We start from the raw sequence: 9,977 nt of genomic DNA on the forward strand, positions 1-9,977 counted from the left end.
TCTAAGATATCCCATTGTTTACAGGGTTCCTCTCAGAAGTGTACATGAATTGGTTGTTTGCAACCATTTCAATGAGTTCTTGTGCCTCTTCAAGTGTTTTCTTCAAGTGGAGTGATCCACCAGCAGAATAGTCCAATGACATCTTGGACATCTCAGATAGACCATCATAGAAGATACCTAGGATAGTCCATTCTGAGAGCATGTCAGGAGGACATCTTCTGATCAGTTGCTTGTATCTTTCCCAAGCTTCGTAGAGAGATTCACCCTCTTTTTGTCTGAAGGTTTAAACTTCTACCCTGAGCTTGCTCATTTTCTGAGGTGGAAAGAACTTGGCCAAGAAAGCATTGACCAACTTTTTCCAAGAGTCTAGGCTTTAATTTCCTTGGGTTGAGAATCCAACTATATCCTAGCTCTATCTCTGACAGCAAAAGGGAATAACATTAGCCTGTAGACCTCAGAACCCACTCCATTGGTCTTAACAGTATAACATATTTGTAAGAATTCAGATAGGAATTGATGTGGATCTTCCAGTAGAAGTCCATGGAATTTATAATTCTGTTGCATTAGAGAGACTAATTGAGGTTTCAACTTAAAGTTATTTGCTCTAATGGCAGGTATAGAGATGCTTCTTCCATAGAAGTCAGAAGTGGGTGCAGTGAAGTCACCAAGAACCTTCCTTGCATCTCCTCTATCATTTGAATTGGCTGCCATGTTTGTAATTTTAGCTTCTTGTTCAAAAAGTTCTGTGAGGTTTCCTCCAGAGTGTTGTGCTTTAACTTGTTGTAAACGCCTCCTTAGAGTCCTCTCAGGTTCAGGATCAGGATCAAAGAGAGGTTTTTTATCTTTGTTCCTGCTCATAAACAAGAAAAAGAAAACCAAGAAATGTCAAAGTATAGAGAACTCCCAGTGAGATATGAAGAAGAAAGAAAGAATGGGGATAGAGAGATGAGAGAAAGAATTCAAATATGAGGAGTAGAAGAATTCGAATATTAAGAAGTAAAAAGGGAAACTAGAATTAAAATATTTTTGTTTTTATTTTATTTTATTATTGAATTCAAAAAACAAGAAGGAAATTAAAAGCTAATTAATTAAAAAGATTTAAAAATTAAGAGGTGATTTTCGAAAAAGTAGGAAGAAGAAGTCAAACAAGGAATTTGAAATTCAATTTTAAAAGAGTGTAAGATTTGTAATTGAAAAAAGTTTTAAAATTAAAAAGAAAGTAAGTTATGTAAGTTTTAAAATTGAAAAATAGAAAGATAGGATAAAGATTTAAAAAGAAGTTGAGGGAGATGAGTTTTAAATTAAAAAGATTTGGAAATCAAATTTGAAAAGATAGTAAACATTTAAAAAGATTTGAAATTTTAAAATTTAAAAAAAGATAAGATATGTAAGAATCAAATTAAAAGAAAGATATGATAAGATTTGAAAAGTTTTGGAAAGATAGGATTTAAAATTAAAAAATATAAACTTCACTAACAAGAAAACACTAAACTTAAGATTTGTAAATTAAGATAAGAAAAGAAGCAAGATTTTCGAAAATTAAAGAAAGATAAAGAAATATTTTTTTTATTTTTTTCGAATTAATGAAGAAAGAGAAAAACAACCAAAAGACACCAAACTTAAAATTTTGAGATCAAAGACACTAGTTTTTCGAAAATTAGAAAGAAAAACACCAAAAAACACTAAACTTAAAATTTTTAAGATCAAACAAAGAAAAGAAACAAGAATAACTTGAATACCAAGAAGAACACTCAAGAATAATTTGAAAATTCAAAGAAAATAAAGAACATACAAGGAACACCAAACTTAGAAATTGACACTAGACTCAACCAAAAGACAAAAAAAAAGGATTTTGTAAAGTTTTTTTTTTTTGAAAAGGAAAACAAAACACACAATTAAAAGAGCTACTACACCTTAAAGTGCCTAATCTAAGCAACAAGATAGTCCGTAGTTTGTCAAACTCGAACAATCCCCGGCAACGACACAAAAACTTGGTGCCCGAAATTGACTCCACAATATTCGCACAAATAGACCCGCAAGTGCACCAAGTCGTCTAAGTAATACCTCAGGTGAGTGATGGTCGATCCCACGGAGATTGTCGGATTGAGCAAGCAACGGCTATCTTGTAGATCTTAGTCAGGCGGATAGAAAAGATAGTTGTTGTGAAAAATGCATAAAAATGGAATAAAGATAGAATTACTTAATTGGTGTGAAATCAGTAATAAGAGAACGGTTGAGGCTTCAGAGATGCTTCCTCCTTCTGGATCAACTTTTCTCATTGTCTACTTCAACTTCTAATGATTCATTCCATGGTAGGCTGTAAGTGATTAACGCCAAGTTAGTGGTCATTAATCTCCTCTGCTTCAGATCAAATGTCGGGTCAGTGGTCATCCAATCTGAACGAGGGTGAAGCTCCTGTAGTCCATTGCCTTGGTGATCCTACTCAAAATACCACAGACAAGGTCGGATCTTTTGGATCAGAGAATGTTGCTTCTCGATTCTAGCCTATACCATAAAGGCCCTAATCGCCTCATACCTCAGTTGAACTGATGTCTTCAAGTCCCCAACGAAGTCGTGAATTAGCCGTCTAAGAGATGTATAATCAAGCTTGTGGTTCAGTACTATCCCGTCAAGGACTCGCAAGAACCCATGTAGAATAGGGATGACGGTCAAGTTACACTCCTAATTCATTAGGATGAAGAACGAAGATACATTTTGGAATGGAATCAAGCATAGATTGAAATAGAATAGTCATTATATATATAAGGAGTAATAGTGAATTATAACAATTATTTATCATCTAAAAAATTCTTACGTCAGACATAGTTCTTTTTTGTTTATTATTTTTCATATCTATGGTAGATTATGTAATGAAAAAGTTTGGAAAATAAAGGCAAGAGTAAGGAGTAAAGATGGTCGGCGAGTGCTGTTGCAAGATCACGGACACTTGGAAGATAACTGCACGATGAATGTGGTATATAGAGAAGTTTTTGAGAGTTTATAATGAAAAAGGTAATAACAAAATCTCTTAATTAAATTTATTACTATCAATTTGAAAAAATTGACAAATTCTAAGTGCAAATGGGTAATACATTCTTGTTGTACATTTATATCTTGAGAATATTAGAATTATCATAAAAATTCGTATTATTTTATTCTTTTGATAAACAATTTTATAATTACATTAATCATATAATTTTGTATACTAACATTGATATAGTAATGTTTCAGGTATATATTTTGCAAGCATCAAAAGATAGTGTTGAGTTGTTATTTAGTGAGTTTAAATTATTTATTATTTATTGAAGAACTTTCTGCATTAGAATTTTCTAATAATTTGATGTTCATTTTCAACTGATTTTGATATGTTCTTACACATATAATAATTTGTTAGTGAATTTAGGTATTACTAGATTATTTATGGTCACATACAATATATATGTCTGATTTATTGAAAAAAAATAAATTACTAAAACTGGTTAATAACTATTTTAGAGTTAATACAATTAACACTAAATTAAAAAAAATAAACAATACATATTTTATTATTTTTTTTTATTAATTAAATTATTATAATTTAAATTAATTTTAACAAAACAACTTAAAATTATGATTTCAATTTTACGGGTAATTAATTACACTTGTATATATATATAATCAGCTAAAGGATGGACATGGAAGTGAAGTTTAAGTCCATCAAAATTTAGAGTAATAAATGCTAATAATTATGCCATGATCTCTTAAGTCTGCCACACTATGGGAGAGTGGTAGCGCTTTGAAAAAATTGACGGATTCAATACGAAGAAACATGATTTATTTTTATTAAAAATCACACACTAAAATTAAATTAAATCACAGCAGAACATGAATACAACGTAGTGCATATGAATTATAACCCCCATGCGTTTTATTATTAAAGGGAACTGCATGAGGCATATGCATAACACTAAATCAAAGTACAAGTAGAATTATTCAATGACGAGTGCTCTCTGTCGTCAAACTAGTTGTTATCATACCAAAACTGCTTTTGGAGATAGTTGATTACGTTGTTGTCCACTTGGAAAGCTTTAGCCAAAATTTCGGGAGAAATAGGTGGAGTAGATCCGAACACAGCATTTGCAATTGTGATAACACCTGGATTTTGACTGCTAAGACCAGCAATAGCGAAAGCATTGCCATAACCGATGTTAGATTGGAAGTGAATGAGGCCAATTGGGAACACAAACACATCACCCTTGTTGAGCACTTTGGTAAAAAGACGGTTGGTGTTGTTCTGATTGGAAGTCACAAATCCAACTAAGAGAGTTCCTTCAATAACTATCAATATCTCAGTGGCTCGTGGGTGAGTGTGAGGAGGATTTAAACCCTTAGGTCCAAAATCTATGCGAGCAAGTGATATACCCAATGTGTTGAGTCCTGCTAGTTCGTTAACTGTCACTGGAGTTACTTTTGACCCAAGTTTGTTAACAACATTCCCAGGATCTACGTGCTTGAAAAAATCCTCAGCTACCACAACTTTAGGGTCTTTGCAAAATTTTCCATTCACAAATACTGCAAAGTGAAAAATCTTCTATTAAAAACAACTAGTCATAAGATGCTAAGCTTAACCATAATATTGAAAGGAAACCAATTGAAATTTAATTCGAGTAACAAAAACTATGTGATTATGTGGAGAATATGAATGTATATATGCACAGATACCAGCGTCTTTAATGCCGTCGGGGAGAGCAACACAAAAGTCTTGGAGAGGGCTGGGATCATAGGCAGAGGCAAAAGAGGCCAGAGCCAAGAATGCAACCAGCAAGTATGTAGCTTTCATTTTTAGTTTGCTACCTTCTATATATCTCTATAGTTTTGTATATAATTTCTTGTTAATTGTGAGAGACTTGAATATCCTCTGCATGGAAAGCTCGCTATTTATAGCATGAAACCATTGAAGTGGCTTTGCAATTTATCCACGCTGCAGGTATAGCAATTAATATTATTCTATAGTATTTGCATTGTGGAACCATTCTTCAACAACTACGAGCATGCTAGTTCAAAGAATACATTTTAAAATATAAGAAGATGCTCCCCATAAGTTAAAGCCAGTTTAAATAAAATTTTGTATTCTTGTATTCTGTTTAATGATAAACTATAATAAATTATGAAAATTTAATTTATTCTCTTTATTTTTCATTAAAAAATTTGAGATGAAAAATATAAAATAAAAAATATAATTATAAAAAATTAACAAGAATAATAAAAGGAAAAAATGAAAAAAAAAACTTGTATCCCTTGTTAATATTACCGTGTCCTTCCTGTTAGGGTAGAGTGAACACAAAATACACTGATTTAGTATTTTGGACATATTATTTCTGTTCATGTTTCCAATGTCAAACACAATTTTGTGTCTCTGTCTCAATGTCTGTCTCTAAAAACAAATGCGCAGCTTTAGTTATCATTAGTATTTTTAATGGTGTGAGATTACATACATCTAATAATGTGAAATTACTCATTTTTTATTGATTAAGTGCTAGTTAAATTTTAATAAATGCTCGTGACTAAACTTTTTCTTATTTCTAGTATATAATCATATAATCTCAGGTTGAATTGGTCTCTTTTATTCATTTTATCTATAGATTTAAGTAAGTACTCACTTTAAAAATATTATTTGATCGGCAACTTTTTTTCCAAAAAGTTAGGTAACATTTAACAAACTTTTTGTTAATTAATTGGTACTAATAATATGTAGGTAAAGAGAATAAATACTCATAAATAAATAAGAAAATTTTGTAAGTTTATATAATCAATTTAATTTAATTTTAATTAAAATAAAATCTTTATTTTGATTATTATTTATTAATTAATTGTTACTAATAATATGTAGGTAGAGAGACAATAAACACTCAAATAAATAAATGAGAAAAAAGGGTTAAGTTTATATAATCAATTTAATTTGATAAAAAATTACAATAATAATTATTTGTGTAATTAATTAATTAATTATAATTCGACACTTTTTAAAACCAAAAGTAGTTTAATTCATTGAATAAAGTAAAAGTCTAAAATATTTCTATTTATTATTATTGAATAATAAATTAATTATATATGTATTTAACATATGAAATAAATATCCCTATATATTTTATTTAAATATAGAGTATTATGTGAATTAAATTTTAAATAATTAATTTATTACATTATTTTTATTCTCACGAGACTATGAAATATTTGGTGGTTTTAGAGTATATTTAATGCATATTTCAAAATCTTATTTTTATTTAAAGTAATTGGGCCTCTTCTAGGCTTATCCATTTGACCATGCATAGTAGTGCCCACCTTTATATAGAAAGTTAGCTTGTGTGTCTACATTGACCATGCATAGTGCCACCTTTATATAGAAAGTTAGCTTGTGTGTCTACAAAATGTCAAGAGCAGTTAGGGTTAAAGGAAAAAAGTTGTAAGCAATTGGGTGTCGCAACTCACAAGGAAAGTTCCTTGATAATTGTTTGGTGTCCTTTAAATGATTTATTATATTGGAGTGGAAGTTAGTTAAATTTGAAGAAATCCAAATTAATATGTAACGTAGGGTTAGTTATAATGAAAAAATAGAGAGTTGTTATGCACTTATGCGGTAAAGAATTAAAAATTTCGATGAGAGTACAATAGTTGGCTCCAAATTATGTTTCATGAAGCAAAGATATAATTTAAGCATAGCAGCCTGGAATATCCAAGGGATTGTGATTCTTTTCTGATGTTCTCATTTAAACCTAATTTCCTATATCTATTTCTCTTATTGTAGGAAAGAAATTAGAAATTTGTTGTATAATTTTTTTTTTTTCTTTTATCGGATGATATTCACTTTAATAATATGAGATAGCTTACCATCTACTGTCTCTTTGTTGTTGTGCGAATCTCACTATTTATCCTTATCTTTAATCCAACTTCTTATATACACATATATCCCACTTTATTTATTTTTTCTTTTTTTTTTTTTCTCGATGGTTCCGAGGTCGGCGTCTCTAGTTCATTATTGTATTATTGTGCAACAAACGATGATAGAAAACCTCTTTTAACAAAAGTAAAATGAAATAAAAATAACTTGTTCAGCCTATATAGTGCTTGGTAGCATGGATCTATCTTGGCTCCTTAAATATAGCAGACACTTAAGAGAGGGGGGGGGGGAGGATTTGATTAGAACAATATACAATTTTAAAAGATGTATGTGATTGGAAAATATGCACTGCTTATTGCAAGAAAAGTGACATGTCTTATTTGACAACCAAATGCAGAGAACGATACACTTTGACTGTATTTGAAAAAGAGATTAAAACTGAAAGATAGAAATTTGGAGATGAAAATTAGAAGATAAGGACTAAATTAAATTTTTATATTAAATATTAATAAAGTTTTAATATTTATTTTTAAAAATTTTAGTTTTTTATATCTCACTTTTTAAAAATATTAAAAAAACTGAAATTCTATATCTCGAAATTAAAATTTTAATTCTAATTTATGATCACCAAATATGATACTAAATATTAATCTCTAAATCTCAATCCTAATAACTCAAAACAAATACAATCTTAAAATGTAATATTTTATTCATAAATAAATTATTAATTAAATATTAAAAGTAAGTAGCTACATGTATTAATTTAGCTAGATGTATGCATGTATTGTGCTTAATGAAGTTTTAACATTGGATGTTAGAGAATATTTTCTTTTAATTTTATTGTTTATAGTATTTTTCAGTCTAATAGGTAAATGAATGAGCTCTATTTAATTGTTTGTTGCTAGCCAACACTTATTTAAATGGATAAGTGACGAATTGACCGCTCAACCAACCTAAATTAATTCTTTAATTGTATATTTTAATATGTTAAAAGTATGCATATTGAATGGAATTGTATTTCCGAAAATAAAAATAAGAATATTTGTAATTATATTATAAAATCAAAAGATTACATTAATGATTCAATCATAAGCAAAGTATAACAATATTGATGGTAATAGAATCTAATCATAAGCAACGTATAACAATATTGATGGTAATAGAATCTTTATATATATATATATATATATATATATATATATATATATATATATATATATATATATTTTCTTCTTTTATTGTTATTATTGTCGTTGTCATCCTCTTTTTTTTTCTCATTCTTCTTTTTTTATTTGATTTCTTCTCCTCCTTCTTTTTACTTCTTCTTTTCATATATGTGTTCAACAAAACTGATGTACACAAAAATTTTAATGTACAATACAAAAATTTTTAAAGAACCATATATTCAGATCATTAACTTATCCACTTCTTCTTCATGTTCTTCTCCAATATATGTTCAGTAAAACTACTGAGCACATAAATTTTGGTGTATAACACAGAACCCAAGTAAAAGAAATTTTTGAGTTGTGCAGCGAAACTATTGAGCATAAAAAATTCGGAGCACAGAACCCAAAATAACAACAGTAGAAGTATCTAGCAAAATTTGCTAGGCTATGTAAAATTTTTTTATGCTATATTGATAAGGTTATATTTTATATACAAGAATTTTTGTGTTATATATATACAAATTTCTATGCTATATCCACAAGTTTGTGTTATATACAAATTTTTTTATGCTAGGTGCAGAAATTTCTGTACTATATCGATAATTTTATGTGCTTTTTAACAAAAATTTATATACTATATTGAAGGTTCTGGTAGGCTTAGAGAAGGGGGGTTGAATCTATGCCTTTCTTTTAAGTTACTGAAATGACCCTTTAAAGCAAACTTTCAATTCTGATTCTGTTTGAACTCAGCAGCGGAAAATTTATGAGACAATTTATTTTTGTCTCATGAATATCAGAAAATAGAACATAGCAAAGAAAAGAGAAGCTGACACCATCATGTATCCTGGTTTAGTTGCCTTGTGCAATGCAACCTACATCTAGTCTCCACCACAACAGTGGTGAAATTTTCACTATAGTTGAAATATTACATACACCAATTCTACAGGATTGACACAATTCTTTCACACTCAAGTAGTTCTAGTCTAACTTGACATTGGTTATGCTAATACCTAACTCTTCACTCTTAGTTCTAACCTAACTAAGAAAGGGATACCTCAGGTACAAAATACAAGACACAGACTTACCTAAAGAAATCTGAAAATAACTCTAGGCTTTTCTCTCAAGTGTATCACTCAGCCTCTTTCCACTCATTGGCTTTTACTTGAGCTCTCTCATTATGCCTTTTCACTCAAAAAATTACAGAAAGATAAACATTGAAAAGTAAATTACAATCTGTAAAACATGAAGGAGATTGACTTCATCAACAGTCTCTTTGCTATGTGATAAACCAGACTTGCACGTCTCTGAGTTAGTTCTTCATTTTTGGCAGAATGCTTCTTTGAAAGAAAGCACTGTCCAAGTGGAGGAACTTCTTCAGGGAACTCTTCTCAGAACACAACTTACCAAACTCTGGTTTTCTCTCCTTGCCTTCTGAATGAACAGCAAACTTCTTTTATCTCCTTGCATGTTGCTGGTTCTTCTTCCTAGGTAAAACTTTGAGTAATGTGCTTCACCAACCCACCATCTCACCTTTTTCCCATTAATCCTCAGAAAGCAAACTGTGCTCTGACCTTCTCTTGTTGACCAAAAACCATAGGAAAGCAGAAAACAGATATCCTTAATGGTTAACCCAGATCTTGGCCATTGAGAAGCTACTTGGTCCCCAAGACTCACTTGTGACCGTAGATACACAGTAGATTAGAGCAGAAATCAACTTTTCCTTGTAACCCATTTTCGGAGTAGCAGAGAGTTGGGAAGAAGAGAGGAATGCAGTATTCATGCAATAGGAAATGGTTTACCTTTAACCATTGCCTAACCTTGATTTGGTTTGAACTTGCTTATTTGACCTCAACCTTTCTTGCCTATCCTTCTCTTTCTTTCTTCTTTTGTGAACAGCTTGAGTATTAAGCTTTTTCTCTTTCTTTTTCTGATTT

General features: G+C 30.1%; 1 protein-coding gene and 1 non-coding gene across 2 annotated transcripts; one reads left to right on the forward strand and one right to left on the reverse strand.

Moving 5' to 3' along the window:
• Positions 1–200: 200 nt before the first annotated feature.
• On the forward strand, positions 201–304 carry LOC148554763 (small nucleolar RNA R71). The gene has a single exon (XR_015888062.1). It is a non-coding gene; the product is annotated as a small nucleolar RNA R71 (small nucleolar RNA).
• Positions 305–3,797: 3,493 nt separating this feature from the next.
• LOC107645740 (germin-like protein subfamily 1 member 7) lies at positions 3,798–4,896 on the reverse strand. The gene is made up of 2 exons (XM_016349826.3): positions 4,702–4,896; positions 3,798–4,551 (listed from the first exon to the last, which is right to left on the reverse strand). Exons 1-2 carry the CDS (start codon positions 4,817–4,819, stop codon positions 4,001–4,003), a joined length of 669 nt encoding a protein of 222 aa, XP_016205312.1. The 5' UTR covers positions 4,820–4,896; the 3' UTR covers positions 3,798–4,000.
• Positions 4,897–9,977: the final 5,081 nt, after the last annotated feature.

The sequence above is a fragment of the Arachis ipaensis genome, chromosome B6, assembly GCF_059453495.1.
Source record: "Arachis ipaensis isolate K30076 ecotype BB chromosome B6, ASM5945349v1, whole genome shotgun sequence".
In the NCBI taxonomy this organism is placed as follows: Eukaryota; Viridiplantae; Streptophyta; class Magnoliopsida; order Fabales; family Fabaceae; genus Arachis; species Arachis ipaensis.